A 22,120-nucleotide genomic window follows, 5' to 3' on the forward strand; every position below is an offset into this window, starting at 1 on the left:
TTGCATGCTCATTATGCATCATTCACAGATCCATCGCTTACATCTTCTCTTCGCGGTGAAAATCGCGTCATATTCACACCCGCTCGAGCCTATCCTCTTCCAGGCCTGATAATGCTTTCCGCTGCACAGAAATTGGCTAATGCGAGGGCTGAAAGCTTGTTATTATATATTCCCTCGCTAGATGCCCCACAATACTGCCAAGTAACCGATTCATTTTGGATTCATCTTCTACGTTAAGTGATTGAATAGTGAGCATGGCGAGAGGGGTTAATCGAATTCAAGCGGGTGTAAGTTCGACATAACTGGGGCGAGCCTTGTCCTTGGTCTCCTAATACACAATAGCTTGTGAGCTTCATTGCTCTAGGCGCATTTACGTATGGCTTTGCGTTCGCAGTTTTCGTAAGGGAAACCCTTTTCATTTTATCCCTGAATTTCATGGCATTTATAAATCTATAGATCACTGCCATAGGAGAGCCAGGTTTTTTTGCGTACTTCAAGCTCGATCCAACGTCTAGTTATACGGCTAGCATCGAAGGCGCGATTAACTCTTTATTCGCTGCAGGCTGTTTCGCTGGATGCCTAACCCAAGGTTATGTCGGCGATTGGCTTGGTAGAAAAAAAGCTATCATCATCAGTCAGATTATTGCTCTCATTGGGGGGGCTCTCTGTGCTGGCAGTGTAGCGATTGGAGAGCTTATTGCCTGCCGCTTCATTCAAGGAGTCGGACTGGGTCAAAGCTTGACACTGGCCTCCGTATATCTCACGGAGGTTGCAAATAAGAATAACAGAGGTCTTCTCTCCGGCCTGACAGCTTGTGGCCTTGCTTCCGGTTACGTCATGTGCGTCACAGGTTATGATCAACGGGAATGAATTGGTAATTAATCATGTAACAGCTGCTCATGGGTCGGTTTTGGTGCATACTTTGCAACTAGCGAGACGTGAGTACTTTGTCACTTGTCCATCGGCACGCTCTCACTAAAAATCTGTACAGTGTCCAATTCCGCCTTCCACTTGCTTTAGGATGCATTACTCCATGCATAACTCTAGCTGGTATTTATTGGATCCCAGAGTCTCCTCGGTTTTTGGTATGGGCCGATCGCAAGGAAGAAGCGTGGGAGGTGATCCGGAAACTCCATTATGACAGCCAAGATCCTGAAGAGCTGGTCGCTCATGCTGAATTCCAACAGATTGTTCTACAGGTCGACCATGACAAGAAAGAGAGGGTGACATACTGGAAAATGTTCACTGTCCCCTCATGGAGAAGACGAAGCCTGATCGCGATCTTCCTGCTATACGGCACCCAGGCAAGCGGCATCCTGGCAATAGGAAACTTTCAGATCAATCTCTACTCTAAGCTTGGTTTATCTGGGTGGCTACCCTTGTTGTTTTATTGCATGTATGCACTCCTGGGAACCATGCCGAACTTTGTCTGTGCAGCGTTTATGGATCGCATCGGAAGAAGAAAGCTTCTGCTGATCGGATATCCGTTGCTCACAGTAATGCTGATCATAGAAATGGTCTTGCAGAAGTACTACTCTTTCGGAAACAGTTCAAGTAAGTCCGGAATGGCAGCCACGGTAGCATTCTTATGGTTGTATGTCATCGTATACGGCGGCTGCATTGATCCGACACAATTCGTCTACTGCTCTGAGATCTTCCCGACAACCCTGCGAGCCAAAGGCATTGCACTGGGCTTTGGTGCCTATTTCCTAGGTGCAATCACTTTTACCACGCCTGCAGGTAAGCTATATGATACAGTTTCACCAGACCGTCCAACTGATCCTGCGGCGCAGCGACTGCGGCTCAAAACATCGGCTGGAAGATGTATCTTGTCTTCATTGGCTGCAATATAGTCACCACGTCACTTATCTATTTTTTCGTCCCGGAAACCTCCAATCTGTCGCTCGAGGAGATTGGCGAGCTCTTCGGCGACGAAGTGATCGTTCATCTTACGGAAGATGGACATGGAATTGTCGAGGATAGAAAGATGGAGGTGGACCATGTTGAACTCATGCCTATACCATGAGGAAAATGTGGCGGATACACCAACGGCCACAGCTTAGCCAGCCTTGGTAGTCGCACTGCGTCTTGCGCCACCTTTGTCAAAACAGAACAAGACTTTGTTCCAAGCTCGATTATCGCAGAACTTAGCTCTTCGCTCAAGTGTCGCCGTAGAAAATGAAGCGGAAATGTCGACCAAGCTTCTGAGATGTGAGACGATCCTCTAACATGGACGCACGTCGATTTACTCGTCCCCATGCTGTTTCCTAAGTCTACTTAATGTACACACACAAACATATGCGTTGCAAAAACCATAAATCGAGCTCAGAAACACACTCATGAATGGAGTGGTATCTTCTTCCCCACCGTATATGTACAGTTGCACCGATATTCGACCGTTTTACATGTAAATCTGCACGAGTTTTAAAATTTACTTTCGCCTCTTTAAAACTTTTTGGCACATTTCTATTAAGCCATCTTTTGCCTCGCTTTCAGGGAAGAAGGCTATGGATGCAATGGCTTGATCGACATATTGTTGCGCCAACGCCCTCGTTCGCTCGAGACCATCACTCGCCAGGACAATTTGTCGGGCCTGGCAAATTTGGTTAGTACTTGCAGCCTTTCACATCTCATGATTCGCCTGAGAGCTCACCTTTACAACATCGCCCTCCCCTCCAAACTTTCTCCCCACCAAGGCGCCCAAAGAAGGATTTCTCTCCCATGCGAAAAGCAAGGGCGCGGTAGCCAGCCCCAGCTCCAGATCCGCACCTGCAGGCTTTCCAAGTTCTGCCTCACTGACCGTGTAGTCCAGCATATCATCCACGAGCTGGAAGGCCAGCCCCAGGTTTTTTCCGTACTGGTAACTCGCCTCCACCACTTCCGGAGCGGACTGACCGAGCAGCGCGGCTGCACGGCACGATTTAGAGATGAGCGAGGCCGACTTGAGGTACGTTTTTTGAAGGTAGTATTGCAGGGTGTCCGGCGAGTACGTCGGATTGAGGGAGTCGTTCGCTGTGTTCTTGAGCTGCATGAATTCGCCTTCCACCAGGTTTGCTATCACGGTTGCCAGCAGCTCCGTAACTTCCGGGTCACGAAGACGAGCTAGGGCGACGGAGGCACGTCCCAGAAGGAAATCGCCGGCCAAGACGGCCATCTTGTTTCCAAACTCGATATTTGCACTGGAGGCACCGCGTCGCGAGACGGAGTGGTCAATCACATCGTCATGCAGCAGCGAGGCGGTGTGTATCAGCTCCGTGATTTCGGCAAGTCGTCTTTGACTCGGGAGGATGTCGGGATCGCCAGCGCGATAGGCGCCATCGTCAGCAGCAGTCAGAGGGGAGTAACCAGGAGCGTCGGGATTCTCATCATTGAGAATGGAGCCGTCTGTAAATGATGTATCAACTCCACGTGGGTCCTGAGAGCCCACTGCACGAGGCACTTTGGTTGTCAACGCTGTCGCTCGCGACATGAGTAGCACGAGCATAGGTCGCACATATTTCCCCTCGCTCTGAGTGTAGTACTTCGCCACTCGATCCAACGTAGGGTGTCCCGATCCAAGCAACTGTCGTATATTCTTTGTGAGGAACTTGAGCTCCTTGGCGACGGTTCGCAATGGGTCGACGCCGGTTGGTGAAGCCGGGTCAGGACCGTTGATGATTTGCTTCGCAGCCGAAACCGCGGCGGCGAGGCTGTACTGCCGCTTTATTTGCTTATAGAATATGTTTCGAGGAATGTTATCTGCGCGTATGCGGCATTGGGGACAGACGAACGTTCGTGCTGATGTTTGGGATGACGCTGCAAGCAGCTGGCCGAGTAGGCTCGCGGGCCGCGGCTTCATAGTTGCGGCAGGACTGTTCGGCTCGTGCTTGGCGTGGACTAGGCGGAGTAAGAAACAATTGACTATGTCGATGTCACAGTCATGGGATCTGATGACACCACGGCGGGTTACGAGCTGGACAATTGAGGAGACCGACGATATGGCAATTGTGCCGTATGGGTTGAGAAAAAACGGGCGAGATGCGGCTTCTCATGACGCTAGCCTGATGTGAACACGACTCGACGCGGAGTTTGGCCGGAGGTAGACCAGGATGTCCAGAAGGTATGTGTACTCCAGGCAGCCCCAATTCCCTTCTGCCATAGAAGCCTGTCGCCATGAAGTTGATTCGGTCCATTGAATTTCGATCATGGTTCTCCTCTCTATGACGCCCACTATCGTGGCGGCTGTCCAGGCCTTCAATTCCTGTCCTTGGCGGAAGGAAGAGGACGGAGAGCCAAGTCTGGAGCACCCTTCAGTGGGTAATCCAATCTCACACAGGCAGCTTATACACATATCGAAGTGTTTAAAATCGACCCCTGAAAAGACTGTCGCAGCTGAGCGTTGCGTACCAGTCCATTTGAGCGAGCTGCTGAAGGGCTGTTCTGTCTATATACCTCCGGCCCCGCCAAAGCCAGAGAAGGTGAAGTCTCCTTGACCTGATCCACCTAGGGTGAAGATAGAAAGCTGACTTGAAAAGTAGAGCGATGAATACAAAGCTCTCATGGCTCGCCTGCGCAAAGAAGAGGAAGCCCGCAAGTACTCACAGATGCTCAACCCAGCACCACTAGTCGAGACCTTCTCTCAGCGCTTTCCTGATCCTGCCCACGGGGCCCTTTTCCCCCCTCAGCCCAGCATCTCTTCCTCCGGCGAAGAAGACGAGATCACGTATGCGGACATTAACCGTCATCTCGCTCTCATAGCGAACGTGCTCGTCTCCATCATCGCATGCGCTGTGTGCGTGTGGAAAGCGGCCTGGCACTGGAACGTACCTGAGCGCTTGGCTCTAAGCATGGTGAGCAGCATTGTGGTTGCAGTCGCTGAAGTCGCGATCTATGCGGGATATCTGGGGAGATTGGAAGAAGCCAGGGCAAAGGAGCGCAGGAAGGTCGAGAGGCGAAGTGTGGCAGAAAGCTGGGTTATCCAGCCAAAGGCAAGAGAAGGGAGAAGTGGCACAGCTCCTGGAGAGGAATCTACGAGTGAACTGAGGATGAGAGGGACGAAGAAGAAGGCATAGCATGTTAAGAAGCCAGGATACATATGCCCTGACAATGGAAGGGCTTGTGAGCTGGGCGGCGCATACGTTCGCTCTGGGTCTTTGTTTGCCGTCCTTGAGACCGGAGATTGCTCCTCCATCCGTTTTGCACAGTGCGAGCACGGCGAGCATACGAGACGTGTTAGGACCAAGAGTTAGCAAAGCCGTCCGTCCGTCCTCTCTAGCGCTCGCATTCCAAGTCGACAGATTCAAACCACACGTCACGGGAGACGCTTCTTCTACCAAGACTATGATGGATACTCGAATCAGGCCGGAACAGTGTCCCCATTCGAACCTGAAGCGTCTGTCCAATTGAGCGAAAAAACTTTTTACCCGTCCAAAGTTTGCATGCCTTTCTTATCAGCGGACGCAAGCGCTACACAATCCGCAGCCACCTTGTCTACAAGCTCCACACCACAACGCATTGTTGACGCGGCGGTCTAGACTCCGACATCACACCACCTATGCATATCGCGCTGCGAAGAAAAAGTAGAGGGGGGAAAAAAAGAAAGAAAGAGAAAGAAAGATAAGAACAGGCTGGACGGGCCCTCGGTCGATCGCGATAACGCAGCTCGCCCCGCTGAGAAGAACGACGGGAACGTTTTGTCAGCACAGCGAAAAAAAAAAGTGGAGAAGATAAAAACACCAGGAACGCAAGGCATAAGGAAGGAGAAACAATGAAAACATAAAAAGAAAGAAAGGAAAGACGGAAGAAAGAAGTAGCGAGCTCTAGCCGTCGCGACAGAAGCGCAAACCCGATGGAAGCGCGATTTTGGAATCCTTCCCGTACGCAACCAGAGCCTTCCCCCCCCCACAACAACACCCGGGACGCGGTCTTTTTTTGCTTTTGCGGCTTCTTTTCTTTTTCTTTTCTTTTCCCCTTGGATCATTTTCCACCTCTCTGCCTTGAGACGCCGCGATTCCGACCCTCGTTCGTCACGGCTCTGTGTGCCGTGCTGCCGCAGGGTTTCGAAAAGCAACGCATCCTCTCGTGAGGTTCCGCCCCTCCCCCTTCCCTCCCCCAACCCCCCCCCCTTTTTTTTTTTCTTCTATGTGTCAAAAAGAAAAGAAAAAAAAAGGAAATGAAATTCTTGTTGCTTTGGAGGGAAGGACGGACGCGAGAAGAGGAGGGCGGGTAGAACCGTGGCGAAAAGATCTCGACTTGCGCGGGTCGGGACACGCAAGAAGGGGGGGGGGGGGGGGACCGGTCCTCTTCCGCCATGTCTGGAAGGACGTGAAACGAAGGAGAAAGGATGGGAAGACGGAAGGGTTGGGATTGGCTCTGTCATGCGGTGTAAGAAGAAGGATGATTTGAAAAGTAAAACGTAGTTTGTGACGGGTGGAAAAAGGCAAAGGTTACGTATCCCCGAGTAGGAACAATTTTTTTTATTAAAAGAAAAAAGAGCCTGAACTGGTTTTTATTACTTGTTACTACACGTGTATGTACAGGTTCCGATATCTTGCATATCAAAGAGAGAGAGAAAAGAGGAGCGGACGGACAAAAAGAAAGAACGAACAAGGCCAAGTCCCCCCTGAATCATGTTACCCTTTGTTCGACGTCGTGAGTTGGTAAACGCCAGGTTCAAGCCATGTACCTCGCGTGCACGTCGAAGATCTCGTTTCTCCAGCCGTCTTCGCGGAACGCCTCGACGCGCTCTGCGGCCTGGGCGGCCTCCTCGTTCCACAGCTTGACGATGCTGCCGGGCGCGTATACGCCCTTGAAGACGCCCCTGCCCGGCTGGGAGACGCCGAGGCGGGTGTACACGTCCGGGTCGTCCTCCGGGGCGAGCCGGGCAGCGACGGCCTTGAAGAAGGTGCGCAGGTCGTGCGGGTTGGCGATGCGGGTGGCGCGCAGCCTCTCCCTGGCGTAGAGGAGCTCGCGGTTGGCGGCGTGGATGGCGTCCGCGATGGCGGCGGCGAGCTGCCTCTCCACGACCTTGCGCACGAGCGGCCGCAGCAGCGGCTTCAGCAGCCAGCCGAAGAGGGAGAACTTGCTCCGGCGCATCTGGTAGTTGAGCTTGTGAACGTGCACGCGGACGGCCTTGAGGCTGACCATCTTCTCCAGCTTGTCCTTGCAGATCTCGACGTCCAAGTGGACGTCGACGCCACGCTCGTCGAGCTGGAAGCTGGCGATGCCCTCGTCGGCGAGCCGGAGGAGGCCCTTGTGAGCGCGGAGCCAGAAGCCGATCTCGTCAGCGCGCGCACTCAGCCCGTCGATCTTGATGGTCATAGTCGAGCTGACCTTGGACGTCGTCCGGAACCGGGCCTTGCGGATCTCCAAGTCGTTGTACGTCTCGACGCGGATCCTGTAAGGGAAGAAGGACGACTGGTTGACGGTCCTTCCCGGCTCGATGATCAGGTTCTCCAGAAGCAGGTCGAGCTCCGGCGTTGAGATTTCGAGGCGAGGTATGGGCACGTACTGGATCGCTTGGACAGCGAGCGGGAGGAAGACGTCGATCGCATCCTGTATCAGTTCGCCGTTCACGTATGCGCCTTTGGGAGACAGGACGGCGATGATGCGTTGACTGGTGCGGATCAGATTGGCTACGTCTTTGTCCTGCAACACCGCCGACAGCGTACGTTGACACTGTTCCAGGAAAGCGTCGGCATCCTGGCGCAGTGTCGAGTCGGAACCGATCTCCTTTGACTTCTGCTTGAGCTCCTCGAACTTCTCCTCCGCCTGGTCAAAGAAGGCCGGCTCCGTCAGCAGCTTCTCGATGGAAGTTCCAACATCGTTCATGAACTTCTCGAATTCGGGGTCGCTGTCCTTGTGACTCAGCAACTGCTTGAACCTGCTCTCGAGTTCGTCCCACTGCTTGGCGTCGCCAAAGGACCGAACAAAGGAATACAAGTTCTTGATGGCCCGATCTGTTGCGGCGTTCTCGTGGACATCCTCCTCTGCCGTCTCGACCGTCTCCTGAACGGCCCGGGAGTACACCTGCGCGTAGCGTTTGATCAGCAGCGAGATGGTCGAGACGGAGTCGGAATAGTCCTGTCGCTGGCGAAGCTTCAACACGGCCTGCTTGAGCCTGTGCAGCAGCGTGCGTCCTTCATCCCCACTCAGCTTGTCGGCCACGCTCTCCTTGGCCTGCTCAGCGACCTGCGAAGCACCGTTCAGGACGACGTCTGCAACCTCGGCACTTGCCTTGCCAAGCTCGTCACCTGACGGCCGCGGTCCATCATCGCCTCCGGGTTGTTTAAGCTTCTGCTGTTCGTCTTCCGACGGTTCGAGTTTCTTTCCTGCTTCTTCCGCAGCCCCGGAGAGTGCAAAGGCAGTGTCTTTGAACACCTCTCGCGCGACCACGTTCAGGTCCGACAGGAATAAGCGAAAGTCCGAATTGGTGAGCAGCAGGGAGCCAACGGTCTGCAAGCTACGATACGCTAGAAAACAGGGGCTGAGTTAGTCGTTCCGTTGAGAACAGCAAAAGAAGTCAAAATCATGTGTGCATATGCGAGTGTGTGAAACGTCCCCATGGGGTAGGTTAGCTCGTGCTTCCATTGGGCCGTGCTCACCTGCAGCTGTATCGGCCTTGCTCTTCGCCCTGGAGGCGCGTTGGGCGATGTCGTCTACGTCGACCGACACTTTCGCCTTGGAGAGATACCAGAGGAAGTCCTGGATCTGATCGTTGCCGTTCTTGTTCTGCAGCAGCTGCATGAACTGGCCGAGCAACTGCTTGGCGTACCTGACGAGAAGGCGGCCGGAGTCGCTCAGATTGGGCAGATCCGGATTCAAGATGTCGGCGGCAAGCAAGGTGCGTAGATGGACGACGAGCTGCTCGTTCGACGGCATGTAGCCCTGGCCGAGAGCTCGGAGCATCTGATAGGTATGGAGCTTCTGGTGCAGCTCCCGCTGAAGCATGGTGTCATCGCGATATTGCGGAATCAGCGGTGCATTCTCCTCGTCCTCGGCGCGCGCTTTGCGCCGTCCCAAACACGACGACATGGCCAGCGGGTGATGGGATCGTCAATGGACGATAAGGCTGGTGATCATTTCTGGAGGGATTATGGTGAAAAGTGGACGCGACCAGGAGCGCGGGCAAAATGTATGTACCAACTCGACTGCCTGATTGTGTATTTGTGACGTACGAGGGGCAGCAGCCGCTACTGGGTGCCCAGAGCCTGGATGGGCTTGGGGATTTCCCGCGCTTGCATGTCTTGGGCCTAGACTGCGATTCCGCAAGGCTGGAAGTCACATGTTTTCACGACGGCTGTCGATGACGACGACAATGGACGAAGAGGACCAGACCGTCACGTCGCTCGGCTGTGCGGCCTGCGATGGATGGGTGGGTTCTTTTTTGCTTTTCTCTTTTTTTTTTAAATCCCTGGCCGAGCGAGCCTGCCGACGAGCAGGACGCAGTCGGCCCAGTAGTGTCAGAAGCCCAAACGGAAAGAACTAAAAAAAGAGGGCGTTACGTGATGCAGGATGAACGAGAGCTGTGCTTTTTGTGCAGAGATGGGGAACGAAGGCTTCACGAAATCATGCGAACCCACTCTGGATGCTACCGGACTCCGACGATCGCCTCCCGACCATGCTCTGGGCTTCAGCCACGCGAAGCCAACAAAGGGGGTCGGATTCGTGCCGCCGCGCACGTCCTGGCTCCACCTCAATCATGACATGCGTTTTATTTTTTGAGACTTAAGCGACAAGTGGTGGTGGACAGTCTGCGGCCAAAGAGGCTGGCTCGGGCCCGCCGCAGCGTGTCACGGGGGTCGGAGAGATGAATTGATGACGCAGAAGCGAATGCTAAGTTGACTAAGTGAAGGAGCAAAACGAGCCCAGAGGGCACGCAATGTCACGAAACGCCGTCAGCCGAAGGTCCGCAGCGTCAAGCCTCTGCGACAAGCTTTGCGACGCGGGCATGTCCGAGCACGAGCTTTCCCAAGTACCGTGGACCTGGCGGATGGGTGTGGCCGTTTGCGCGCGAGTGGGAGGTGAGCGGGCGCGTGTTTGCGAGCAAGGCGAAGGACGAGAGGGAGACGAGGGAAGGACGCAGCAGAGAGAAAGCATGTCGAGGTCAAGGTTTTCTGGAATGCGCCCAAGCGTTGATGGGCATGGGGAAACAGCGCCGCCAGTGGGCCAGCGTGACCGCAGCGCTGCGCCGGGCACGAATCATCGGGTCGGAGGTTTTGCAAGCCTGCCCATGGCTTGGGGAGCAGCGCTGACCTGGGCCGCGCCCCTCCCAATCACCGGCGAGCCCACGTAAGAAAAACGCTGGCCTTATCCGCGACGTGGCCTGCGTTCTTTCACACCGCAAGATGGCGCGCGAGTGAGGAGGAGCAGCGGCTGCGGAGGAGGAGGAGGAGGGGGGGAGAGACTGGTTGAGAGCAAGGACGGGATGCGGGGATGCGGCGACGGTCGCGTCCATGCCCGTTCGAAGCTCGCCCACGCGTCGTCGACTGCTCACGCTGAAGCACGCTGATCGAACAGCGCCGGGTCGGGACTGGCAGGGGACGCCAGCGCAAGGGGCCCAAAGAAACACGAAACAAAACGCACTCGGCGACGAAAAGAGAGCGGCAGCGCGCAGCCGGAAGAGATCGGGAGCAGAGGCAGCCATCAGCCATCCGCCGCCGACCAGGACCCGGGGCCAGTCTCTTGCGCTGCAGCGCCGGGCCACGCTAGGGCGAGTCCCGTTTCGGGGCGACAATGTAGCCCACACCTGCCGCGCCCCGTCCGCTGCTGGTTCTTTTATGTCGCCTGTGTTGTGTGCGCCGTGAGCGTGTATGTGTATATATTTATACATCTCGCCCAGATGCGGCCGCCAATTGCTTTGTTCCCGTACAAATCCCCTCGATTCTCCCTGCCGACCTCTGCCTCCCCCGTGTCTTCCTCTTCGCCTCCCCTCCTGACTGCCAGACGCTTTGCAACCATGGGCTCTCTCGACAATCTGCCTTCTCCTCAGCCTCATGCCAACATCAAGGCCGCTCAACACCCCCAACACGCACACCCCATCCGACGGCCCTTTCTGTCGTAAGCTTCCTGCGCCCTGTCTTCGCTCCCGCCCGGCTCTAATCTTGCCCCTTCTTTTCTAGCACCGGCGACTACGACACCGCCTATCCGCCCGAAGTCAGACGCTTCCTGGGCACCTACGGTCTTGTCCCCCCGGCTGTCGAGCAGTTCGACGTCCAGTCCAAGAGATGTGAGCGCATCGTGCGTCTCAATCGCTCTTGCACCTAACCCCCATGCAGGTCTGAAGATCCTGGAGCTTCAGGAGACGCCCATACAGAAGTTCCAGTACCTGAGTCACCTCCGCAAAACCAACGTGCATCTGTTCTACAGGCTGCTCGCCAACAACGTCAAGGTACGGACAAGCACATGCACTTTTGCAGCACCCTCTGCACATCTCGAAATGGGCGCCAAAAGACGCAGCTGCCGTACGCAAAGCAATTTCAAACGCCGCTGTCGATTCACCCTTCCCCTTCTCTCCCTTTCGAAGAGCGCGCTGGCTTCGCACCCTGTGTGACTCACAATTTTGCTGACCCTGCCCTCCCACAGGAGCTCACCCCTCTCATCTACACACCCACCGTGGGTGAAGCGTGCCAGAAATGGTCTCACATCTACACCCAACCTGAGGGCATGTACCTCTCGTACTCAGACCGCGGCAACCTGCACTCCATCCTGGCCAACTGGCCCCACAACGTCGAAATCACCGTCATAACCGATGGCTCACGCATTCTGGGTCTCGGCGATTTGGGTGTTAACGGCATGGGCATACCCATCGGCAAGCTTGCTCTGTACACGGCATGCGCCGGTATCAGGCCAGATGCCACGCTGCCGCTCACCATCGATCTGGGTACGAGCAACAAGGCCCTTAGAGAAGACCCTCTGTACCTTGGCAGCAGACGGGAGAAGGTGACGCCGGACGAGGAACGTGAGTTCCTCGACGAGCTCATGGCAGCTTTGACCGAGAGGTGGCCTGGGTAAGTAGTTCCGCACAATCCTGTGCCTCTTCCGAACCATCTTTGAAGCTAACACGGCTTCAGCATCGTCATTCAGTTTGAAGACTTCAAGAACCCCTTCCCAGCCCTCGAGCGATACAAAGATACCTACACAATGTTTAACGACGACGTGCAGGGTACTGGCGCCGTCATTTTGGGTGGCTTCAGCACTGCAGTCAAGGCCTCCGGCGTGCCGGTGAAGGACCATCGTGCCATTTTCCTGGGCGCCGGCAGCGCAGGCGTCGGTGTAGCCAAGCAGCTCGTTGAGTTCTTCATCAAGGAAGGTTTGTCCGAGGATGAAGCTCGCCGCAAGTTCTGGTTTGTCGATTCAAATGTACGTTGTGAGGGAAGCTATGGCACAGTCGACTTCCACCATCCCCTTACCCCTCCCCCCCCCTCCTTGCATGCGGAATGAAACGGGACCGTACCTGTGGGCTAACATGTGATTTCGTTCAAGGGCCTCGTCACGCTAGATCGTGGTGACAAGCTGGCCGAGCACAAAGTGTACTTCGCGCGGGACGACAACAACGGCAAGCAAATTCAGAGCTTGAGCCGCCTGATCGACTATGTCAAGCCCACTATCCTCATGGGCCTATCCACCATTGGCGGTGCTTTCACTCCTGAACTCATCAGGCAGATGGCGGCTCTGAACGAACGCCCGATCATCTTCCCACTGTCCAACCCTTCGTCCAAATCAGAGTGCACATTCGAGGAGGCTGTCCGCAACACTAATGGCAAGGTTCTCTTCGCCAGTGGCAGTCCTTTCCCCGCTCTTGAGTGGGAGGGCAAGACCCTCACTCCCGGCCAGGGTAACAACATGTACGTGTTCCCTGGTATTGGGCTCGGTGCTATTCTATCCAAGGCCGTCAACGTGACCCAAGACATGATCTACGCATCCGGCGTGTCACTATCGGAAGCTTTGACGGAGCAGGAGAGGGCCGATGGCTGGCTGTACCCAGATATCCGCCGCATTCGTGAAGTCAGTGTTGTGGTCACTCGCTTCGTCATTCGTGCCGCACAGAAGAACGGCGTGGATCGTGAGTTGAGTCTGCGCGGTCTTTCAGACGCTGAACTCGATGAATACATCAAGCAGCGCATGTACGACCCTTTCAAGGAGCGTGACAGTTATCTCGAGGAAATCTCACACCTCGTCGGTAGCCGCGGCGCCAACCCGGGCGTGGCAACCTCCCATTTATAAAATGATTTTCGGTTTGCTGAAGTGAAAAATTGTAGGGGGAAAAAAGTTTGACCAAAGCAGTGGACCAGCTTGTCAATGTCTCTTCCGACATGTATGCTTGATCTACGGTTTTAAATGCTGGTTCTTTGGTATTCGTTTGGGAGTTCTTTGGGTATTGAACACACAGGGAAAGATACCTCCTTTTTTTTTTCCCTTTCTTTGGGCTGGAATCAACATTGCGTGACACAAGGACACTTATCATAGTCATTGTGGCATCCTTGGCGGTTGAATGGAAACCTCATCCATTCTTGCGGATTGATATGGATAGACAAAAACACAAATCATGGGCCTAAGTCGATTTGGTCCTGGTATGGGCATGAACTGCGGAGGCGAGCTCTAGACACAAAGAGCAAACTGCTTCCCGCTTATATAATATGATTCGCGACTGCCTCTTCAGAACGAAGACTACGTGGTTTTAATGAGAAAGATTGGTGACTTTTTTATTCGAACTCCCTTGAAGTTTTTGCTGTCCCAACCGAGATTCATTTCTGAATCTTGTTCGTGCACAGAAGAAGACCTTGCAGCTTCATCTTCTCCTGTTGCAGCCGATAGTCGACCGGTTCTAAGAGCACAAATTTTAGTGAATCAGGCACTGATCTTTTTGTTATTTGCATGTTTCGCGTGTCTTGTTCCACGCACCGAGAGTTCGTACGCGTAGTTGAATTCCTCCGAGTACTGTGTAAGCAGTCTTCCGCCATTCTATGTGACGCTTTGCCTTAGGTGCTTGCTCGCATTGAGCCGGGGTTGCCCTAACAGGCAAATGACCCATATTTTTGCGGGAGGCCTCACGCTTTTAGCTTCCGCGGCCGGGACCATCTGCATGTGGCTCGCCTCGACGGTATCGCTGCCATCGTGGCCCCTCAAAGCAAAAGGCAAAGCACAATGTCGGGAAACGAACGGGAGGCTGCACCCATCTTCAAGAAGCGCGGGAAAGCGACGTTCAAGCGCAAGCACGAGCATGACCACGAGAGCGAGAGCGAGACGGACCAGCAGATCTCGGTTGCGGAGATCTTGCGGCAGCGCAAACATTGCAAGGTTCGGCGACGCGCGAGTGACGCCCTACCGGCGAAGGACGAGCTTCAGCCAAGCTCGATTGCGAACAAGCAACAGTCGGACGTGGACAGGATGCACGGTCGCTTCGTGCCTCAGACGGGTCAGGTAGTGGGCATGTACGACAAACAGATGTAAGCGGCGCGTAGCTCTTTTGCCTAACTCACCGGTTGCCGATCAGGAGTGCTAACCCAGCAGGAATGACTATATAGAGGCTAAAATGGCTGAATTCCGAAATCAAAAGAGCGCATCTGTTGCCGCTAGAGAAGATTCGACCGCGTCCGCTGCCAAGACGAGTACGGGAACATCGCACGATATTGCCACGCAGAAGCAAGACAAGCAGTCCGTAGCTGCAGGAAAGCTCATCGAGGTTGATCTCGGTGACAGCGTGTCCAAATACCAGGAAGAAGAGGCCGCGAAGGCTTTAAAACCTTCCAAAGTTCGATTAGGACGAGATGGAAAGCCGTGGAGACCACGCAAGCGACGGGACAGCGAGAGTTTAGCAAGAGATGCCCTCGTTGAATCAGTGTTGAAAGAGAATTCACGTAAGCCATCGCCTGCAATCAAGTGCTATATGTCGAATGGGGGCACTGACATTTCGGAACAGTCTCGCGCTTTCAGGATTTCATGTCCTCGACCACAAGTACTGCCGCAAACAACGAGTATGTCGATGAGGAGGCCGTGCTTCAAAATTTTAAGAGCAACTACCAGGATCCAGTGCGGAGGGAATCCAGGCGAGCGGGCCATTCAACGAAGAGCGACCAGCCAAGGGGTCCAAAGTTGGGTGGCAGTAAGAATGCCCGTCGCGCGATGGAGGAGCATGCTGCTGGAAAGAAGATGTGAAAATCACTGTTAATTCAAACTTGTTTAGAAATTCTGGTCAAGTGTTGGGGGGTTTTTTTTTTCAACTCGGCGCCAACACGTGCCTCCAGAGCACTGAGATCAGAGGCGCGAGTGTCCGCAACAAAGGATCATCACGAGGGAAGCCTTATCGGCACAAGTCAAACCGCCGTAAAATCGATTCACCAGATCTTCAGACTCGCCAAAGACATGCGAGTAAAGCGATTTTTGACATCTCCACTACAGTCGCGGATACCTTCTGTTTGCAGGAAGTTACCAAGAACTGCGCAAGACTGCCCAGGTCTTGACCTCCCCACAAGGTCCCCCAGGTCCTGGCTCGGCGTGACGTCTGCCATGTGCAACCCTCCCAAGGCACCATAACGCAGTTAAGAAGACCTGCGGAGAACTTGAATCTCCTACTGGGACCAATTCTTTGAGACGCTTGCAGCTAGTCATCGCTCCCACAACCATTCAGTTCGCAAGAGCATCCCAAACATCGTGACTATACCAGGGATCACCTTTGCCCCAACATTCCTCTCGCCCGTCGAAACATAGAACAGCATGTCCTCAGCGCAAGATCCATCCATCATCCAGTACGTTCCGTCTCCAGGCTTGGGGTACGAGCTCGGCATCATGTTTGGCTTCATCGCTCTTATGATCATTTGTATGTCACTCCAAGAAAGCCATGAACTTCCTTCTTCTGGCATTTCACGCGCTCATGATCTGTGCAGGTCAATACGCTTTCCACCTGTGGTTCAAAGCGCACATGCGCAAAGAAGAACGACTGGAGCGGGAGAAGGTTGCAGAGTTGAAGGCGAAAGGCTACTTAGCTCACGATCAGAGGATCGAACTAGGAGGAAGCACAGCCTAGTTTGAGACTTTTGCAGCGCTGAATATTCAAGAGTCCAGATCACGCCCTGGAAGAGCCCATCCAGCTTTGTCCTTGCTGTTGTCCGAAGAACTTTTTTCGTCTTAAGATGAGGATGGGCGAGGAACGAACGTTCGTGGCCTCCCGTACCTTGTGATAGCCCTTCTTGATTTTTATTTTCTCCCCCCCCCCACCGCTCATCCTCTCTGACAACGACGAGTGAGCTTGACGTCGTCTTTCACCGTTAAGATCCCGATTTTCGCCCTAGAGACTGTAGGAATCTTCTCGTCTTCCGACTCGCTGTACACACGGCTACATCTTCTTTCACATCCTGTGGGAGTTGAAGCCCGACTTCCGTCTCGGAAGAGAGACGATGTTCAGAGGGGGGGTGCGGGAACCGTAGTGAATAGATAATACAATAAAAGCAAAATAGAATTGGAAAAACACAAGAAAAAAAAAAAGAGGAAAGAAAGAAATCTGGTGGCCAAATGGATATTACAGTTCAGTACGCTATCGATGAGCTTTCATATATCTACAGCGCAGGTGGCGCGATGCGTTCGGCTTTCACAAGTGGACTGTTGATCCGTGTCTCAACCCATCCCTTTATCCAAACTTTTCGCCATGACCCAGAAGTTTTCCAGCTTCGCTTTGACGAGCGCGTCTTTAGCCGCGATCTCGGTCTCCGCCTCTCGGATGTTCCCCCACTTCTTGAACCTTCGCTCCCGAACTTGGCCCTCGTGTACGAGCACGCACGTGTCGTCCTCGACGCCTTCCCACAGTTCCTTGTCCAAAATCTCGCCGCCACCTTCGAGAATGGCGCGCCACTTGATGCGACGAAGCATGAGTTTCTTGTACGCTTGTGTGGCTTTCGCGCCGCCCTCCACGAGAACGAGAGTGAAGTTCGGGGTCACGAGTGCGAAGCCGCGAAGGTCAGCCCACTCTTGGGCGTTTTTGTTGATGAGGAACCGATGTTTGTTGAGGAGCTCATCGCGCTTGAGGTTGACCTTGTACACCTGCAGGTACAAGCCCATGCTGGCGTTCTGAGCAGCGTTCTGAGCGGCTTTCTCTGCCTTCTGCTCCTTGGTGAGTTGCCGCTCAGCATTGGCTTGTTCATGTTTGTTCTTTCGCTCCGCCATCTGCTTATTAACCATCTCCTCAACGGCCGAAGGTCCCTGAACAGCGAGTTCGCCATACACGCGCATCACATTCTTGTGATTGATCTTCGGCGGAGGCGCAGGTACCAATCCTAGTCTAATCTTGGTCTGCTCCTCCTTATGTTGCTCAGCCCGACGAATACGCCGCATTTTCTTCTGCTCCTTCTTGGTGAGATACATCGTTGGCGCTTTCGTTGTTGTGAATTTCTCCTGCGCAGGGTCGATAAGCACAGGATGCACAACCAGGTTTGTGATGTTCTCGTTGAAACCCAAATCTGTTTGTAGCGATTCGTCCCACCATTCTACTTCGGGCGGCTCTGGAACCTGAAAACACGTCGTGTCTATTGCTTCATCCAGACCGGCTTTTGCTGCCGATGCTTGAATCTTTGCCTTCATCTCTTCTAGAGCAGCTTTCCTCCGCATTTCCGCAGCAGCTTCCATGGCAGGGCGGTGGTCTAGATCGTGCGTAAACTTGAGTTCTCGCCTTTTTCTCGTCTGGCCTGATGGCCCACCCGCACTGAGGTAAGGATTGTTGGTTTCTCCTTTCTCTTCTTCCTTTCGCCACCTGTCTCTCCGATCATCCTTTTGTGCTTTGTCTGGCGCGTCGGCTCGCAACATGGGATGCAGAGCGATATTCATGCCACCCTTTCCTGCTCGGTCACGTTCGCGCTCTTCCTGCAGTTGGAGGCGAGAGGGTGCAGGTCCTAGACTCTCTCTGGCGGGTGGTCTTTCTGGTGGCATGTCGTTTCCTGTTGCTGAAGTTACAACAGCAGGTTTCTTCATAGCAGCGGCCATCCTTGCTTTGATATCCGCTAAGCTGAGTGGCTTCACTCCTGACGCTGGAGGTGCTTGTGGTGGCGTCGTTGTCGTCGCGCCATTCTGAAGAGGAGGCGGAGGAGTAGCTGATGCTGCCGCTGATGCAGCTAAGCCCTTCCGCATAGCCTCTATTCTTGCTCGGGCTTCATCTGCTCGTCTTTTGACCTCCGCTAGCATGTCTTCCTTGCTGCTAGGAGCAGGCCGCTTGTTGGGGACGTTCGCCATGATTGGGGAGTCTAGTCGAACTCTATGATGGGTGATGCGTGTGTGCAATGAACCGAGCTGGTCGGCGTTGCGCGCGTCTTGCTTCTCGTTATAGCTCTGAGCAAACTCGATCTTCTGAAACGACCTACTTTAACAGCATCCTCGTTCGTTCGAGTACAATCGCGTTCAATACCGCCAACGATTGCGAAGGCGCAGACGCGTCCCAGCGGGGCAAGCAATGAATGTCAGGCGAAGATACGAGATGAAGACAACCACGAACGCGGTCGTTACGTAGCATCCCAAAATTTGGAAGCCGAACAGCACGTGACCTTGCCTTGCTGCTGATTCAGCCAACGCACAGGCCACGCTCAGCAGTCGCCGTCGCGTCTCCCTGGACTGAAGTTGGAAAGTTCGACCGTCACTCGCGACTCTGGCTTGCGACAACCGTAGCAGAACAACATTGCCGCTGGTAACTCTTTCATCCACGCCGTAAACCAGGTCGCAGGTAGTGCGACCACCCGCCCGACACGATGCAGGCGATGCAGCATCCCCAGGACCCGAGCTTCATGGTGCACAACCATTTGGTGCGCCGCTGCTCAGCCTTTTGAGAATAGGGCGACGACAATGCTAACATACGCGCAGCTACCGCACCTGCACCTGATGTCCACGTATCAATTCCCGTTAATGCAACGCGTTGGTCTCCCGCAAGTCCTACAGAATTTGTTGCAGGCGCCTCAGATCGTTCGCGAGATGAAGCCCATGGCATGGACGTATCTCCAGCCTCCACAAGACGGTACGATGTTCTTGACTTGGCAACCACCGCGTATGGGCAACACCTTCGCCACCGACGGCTACATATGGTTGGACCAAGAGATGACATATAGACAAAATATCTCTGGATACGTACGTGGGACTTGCATAGCGCACAAAATGTGGCCATTGTCATAACCAATCTATAACAGGTTCTTGAGATTTTAGTCCACCGAGCAGGTTATGTCTTGAATCATGAGCACGTTGCTTCTCATCAGCGTATGCGGTATCACATTATCGACAAAGACCCGTCGCTTCCTGCTATTGACCCAACTCTGTGGCTCGTTCACTATAGTGCTGCAGACCCCGAGTATCGACGACCAGCTAATCAGTTCCCCATCGCGCCGCAGATACAAAAGCTAATGCAGGAACGCCTCTTCCTCGAACAGCAAGGCGCTGTGCTCCAGCGCAAGGAGTTCATGCTCGTAGACCGTTCCAACTGGCCTACGGTTAGCACAAACACGGGCGTTCAGCCGCGTCAAATGCACCCAGCGTACCAACAGAACCCGATGATGGCTCGACAACCACCCCAGCAAGTGTATCCTCAGCCACAGTTGCATCAACCACCAAACAAGCGCGCAAAGATTGATCGAGCAGTTGCACAAGCTATCCAAAAGAACGAAATTCCCGATATCATTTTCGAAGAGGACACCGAATTCGGTGACTACTTCGACACGCTTACCCCAGCAGAGATCAGCAAGATGCGTTATAAGCAGCACCACGAGTGGATGGAGGAGATTTTTTCATCCGTTTACTCACTCAGCCAGATTGTTCCCGAGGATCTAGGCCTCGGCCTGACTGGTTCATTAAAGGAGCTTACAGACGGCATATTGGCCCCGCCAGACGCTTCAGGTGTGCTAGGTTCTCTCGACCCAAGCAAGGGCGGTACAGATAGGACCATGGCGACGCAACAGAATGGATACAAGAAATTGTCAGCAGAAAAGATGGAGGAGTTTGAGAAGAGAATTGCGCAATTTGTGGAGAAGGGCAAGGCGGATATTCAAGCTATGAAACAACGACACGCGGAGACAGTAGCGCAATTCAACAAATCGAAGACATACATGAGAGCCGAACGCAAGCTCCGCGATCTTAGCGGTACTAGCGATGCGGATGCCATCGTTAAAGACGTGGAAACTAACCTGGGCGCGAAGATTCTGGAGTCGAAGAGGAAAGTGTGCATAGAGGAGGGCGGATTAGAGAAAGAAGACAAGACGCGCGTCGCTCCTACAACAAATGGCACGGAACCTTCTTCTAATAAAGAAGAAACGGCATCATCGAATGGCGGATTCGGTGGAAATGGCTCAAGTAATGGGAATGGCATGTTTGAGACGGGCGACAATTCCGCTGCAGGTCTGCTAGAGGAGTTTGGTGGAGGCTCGTATACTAATTCTCCGGCGGCGAGAATCAGTACTCCTGGAATATCTCAGCCGCCGTCAGGGATACAAACACCAGGTGCGACGGCTAGTGCACCAACGAGCGAATTCATGCGACAAGCTGGTGGCGAGGCAGCGAATAGAACTGCTCAAAACCAGGACGACACAGGACTCGACCTCCTTGAGGGCATGGACATGGACGTAGACATGACGGGTCTAGGCGGTGCCGAAGGCGACTCATCCAAACCAGCCGGTGGGGAGGATGACTGGGTCCTCGTGAACGACTCTGCGAACCAGCAACAAGAAACCTCTGCTGCGCAGCCTAAATCTGCGTCTCCACCGACACAAGCTGAGCCAAGGCAGGCACCAGCTTCAACAGCGGCAAATCCAGAGCCTGTGTCCACGCTTGCTGAAGCGCAGACGTCGACAAATACGCCTAATGAAGCGGGTGGCATGTTCGATAGTGCGGACTTCGGCGGCGCCTTGGAGGGTTTGGACACAGCCGGTGACGCGCTGGCTGATTTCGAGACTGGCACAGGTGGTGAGGACGATTTGGGGCTCGATCTCGACGGTGGGGAGTTCGACGGTGCATTCGGAGGTCATCAGTAGGCCATGCGCCTCGTACTCCATCTCCATGTTGTACTGTATCGATCAGGCATACGTTGGGGCGTTATAATGGCAACTGAGGAGTTTGGCGATTTCAGCTGGGAAAAGGTGCCAACACGCGCGTTTTGTGTATGTGCGCTAGTTGGGATATGGACAAATTCGTCGCGTCAAAGAATCTATCTTAAAATCGTTTTATTGTCGCATATGTACAAAGCTACGAAACAGTCCTCGTCCTAGCTATTGATTCGTAGCTTGCCCGTACAAAGACATCCTTGGTACTCCTTGCGTACATTCTCTCTCTTTTCCAATGCTAGTCCAGCATCGCTACAGCATATCGGCGCTGTCGAGCTTTCTTCTGTTCTTGCTGGCTGAAGAGGACAGGTCTCTTTTATCGTGAGGTAATTCGGTTACTTCAAAAGAACAGCAGGGTAGAAGCTCGCAGCGGGAATGGAGTCGGTGGATATGTGATGCCTAAACTGTACGTAGGTCAACTATGGTTTACTCATCATCCGGCAAACGGGCTCTAGTAGCATCGGCTTTTCGGTCAAATTCATGAAGGGTGGACAGTTTCGTGGAAGAATACTACGCAAGGAGCAACCCTAAGCGCGGCATGCTCATGCCTTGTGGTGCGCTTGGCCGATGAGACGATGATTATGCATTCACGAGACGGCCGTCGTATTGAGCTTTTGACGATAAGGCTAGCTCACTAGGACCGAGCTACGATTGCGATAAATTCGAAAAACCGACAAGCAGGCAGACGCCGCTCCTGATGCTTATTTGTGGTCAACAGGGGCCAGCGCAACGGATGGACTAGAAGACTTTGCCCACTCGGGCACCGTACGAAATCCTTGTTAATAGGTGCCGAATGGACGTTCCGACGCTGTCTTCATTTTGGACGCCAAGTGTGGTCGATATCCCAACGGTCATCGCTCGAGGTATGGGGGCCGAGGACATCGTTCAAGAGAGAAGCGCCAGAAAGATACCCAACATTCGCATCCAACATGTGTAGAACCATGTGCTGCAAACTATATTGGTCTACCGTCTATGGCATTTGGCAACGTCACCTGCATGCATGATTGTATCGGCCCTAATCGAAAACGTAGTCCAAGAGGGCTGCTCGGAGTAATCCGAGTTGTGACGCTGGTCGACGACATGAA

The 22,120-nt window shown here is 53.8% G+C and overlaps 9 protein-coding genes across 9 annotated transcripts; 6 read left to right on the plus strand and 3 right to left on the minus strand.

Moving 5' to 3' along the window:
* Positions 1-254: 254 nt before the first annotated feature.
* On the plus strand, positions 255-2,026 carry PV09_03492 (uncharacterized protein; the record flags this gene model as incomplete). Its single annotated transcript, XM_016356697.1, has 6 exons — positions 255-287; positions 343-399; positions 457-839; positions 894-938; positions 992-1,740; positions 1,794-2,026. 6 exons carry the CDS (start codon positions 255-257, stop codon positions 2,024-2,026), a joined length of 1,500 nt encoding a protein of 499 aa, XP_016215490.1.
* Positions 1,795-3,990, minus strand: PV09_03493 (uncharacterized protein). The gene is made up of 2 exons (XM_016356698.1): positions 2,654-3,990; positions 1,795-2,593 (listed from the first exon to the last, which is right to left on the minus strand). Exons 1-2 carry the CDS (start codon positions 3,836-3,838, stop codon positions 2,432-2,434), a joined length of 1,347 nt encoding a protein of 448 aa, XP_016215491.1. The 5' UTR covers positions 3,839-3,990; the 3' UTR covers positions 1,795-2,431.
* Positions 3,991-4,121: 131 nt separating this feature from the next.
* Positions 4,122-6,100, plus strand: PV09_03494 (uncharacterized protein). Its single transcript, XM_016356699.1, has 2 exons — positions 4,122-4,457; positions 4,518-6,100. Exons 1-2 carry the CDS (start codon positions 4,185-4,187, stop codon positions 5,049-5,051), a joined length of 807 nt encoding a protein of 268 aa, XP_016215492.1. The 5' UTR covers positions 4,122-4,184; the 3' UTR covers positions 5,052-6,100.
* Positions 6,101-6,449: 349 nt separating this feature from the next.
* On the minus strand, positions 6,450-9,315 carry PV09_03495 (uncharacterized protein). The gene is made up of 2 exons (XM_016356700.1): positions 8,583-9,315; positions 6,450-8,450 (listed from the first exon to the last, which is right to left on the minus strand). Exons 1-2 carry the CDS (start codon positions 9,010-9,012, stop codon positions 6,652-6,654), a joined length of 2,229 nt encoding a protein of 742 aa, XP_016215493.1. The 5' UTR covers positions 9,013-9,315; the 3' UTR covers positions 6,450-6,651.
* Positions 9,316-10,766: 1,451 nt separating this feature from the next.
* On the plus strand, positions 10,767-13,685 carry PV09_03496 (uncharacterized protein). Its single transcript, XM_016356701.1, has 6 exons — positions 10,767-11,037; positions 11,100-11,206; positions 11,256-11,368; positions 11,563-11,987; positions 12,051-12,339; positions 12,463-13,685. The coding sequence occupies exons 1-6, from the start codon at positions 10,820-10,822 to the stop codon at positions 13,201-13,203; spliced, it is 1,893 nt and encodes a 630-aa protein (XP_016215494.1). The 5' UTR covers positions 10,767-10,819; the 3' UTR covers positions 13,204-13,685.
* A 439-nt stretch (positions 13,686-14,124) lies between these two features.
* On the plus strand, positions 14,125-15,135 carry PV09_03497 (uncharacterized protein; the record flags this gene model as incomplete). The annotated part of the gene is made up of 3 exons (XM_016356702.1): positions 14,125-14,426; positions 14,491-14,837; positions 14,900-15,135. 3 exons carry the CDS (start codon positions 14,125-14,127, stop codon positions 15,133-15,135), a joined length of 885 nt encoding a protein of 294 aa, XP_016215495.1.
* A 558-nt stretch (positions 15,136-15,693) lies between these two features.
* PV09_03498 (uncharacterized protein) lies at positions 15,694-16,003 on the plus strand (the record flags this gene model as incomplete). The annotated part of the gene is made up of 2 exons (XM_016356703.1): positions 15,694-15,796; positions 15,864-16,003. 2 exons carry the CDS (start codon positions 15,694-15,696, stop codon positions 16,001-16,003), a joined length of 243 nt encoding a protein of 80 aa, XP_016215496.1.
* A 479-nt stretch (positions 16,004-16,482) lies between these two features.
* Positions 16,483-18,436, minus strand: PV09_03499 (uncharacterized protein). The gene has a single exon (XM_016356704.1). The coding sequence runs from the start codon at positions 18,193-18,195 to the stop codon at positions 16,591-16,593; it is 1,605 nt and encodes a 534-aa protein (XP_016215497.1). The 5' UTR covers positions 18,196-18,436; the 3' UTR covers positions 16,483-16,590.
* A 159-nt stretch (positions 18,437-18,595) lies between these two features.
* On the plus strand, positions 18,596-21,235 carry PV09_03500 (uncharacterized protein). Its single transcript, XM_016356705.1, has 3 exons — positions 18,596-18,758; positions 18,817-19,077; positions 19,137-21,235. Exons 1-3 carry the CDS (start codon positions 18,705-18,707, stop codon positions 20,964-20,966), a joined length of 2,145 nt encoding a protein of 714 aa, XP_016215498.1. The 5' UTR covers positions 18,596-18,704; the 3' UTR covers positions 20,967-21,235.
* Positions 21,236-22,120: the final 885 nt, after the last annotated feature.

This window comes from Verruconis gallopava (genome assembly GCF_000836295.1).
Source record: "Verruconis gallopava strain CBS 43764 unplaced genomic scaffold supercont1.9, whole genome shotgun sequence".
Taxonomy (NCBI): Eukaryota; Fungi; Ascomycota; class Dothideomycetes; order Venturiales; family Sympoventuriaceae; genus Verruconis; species Verruconis gallopava.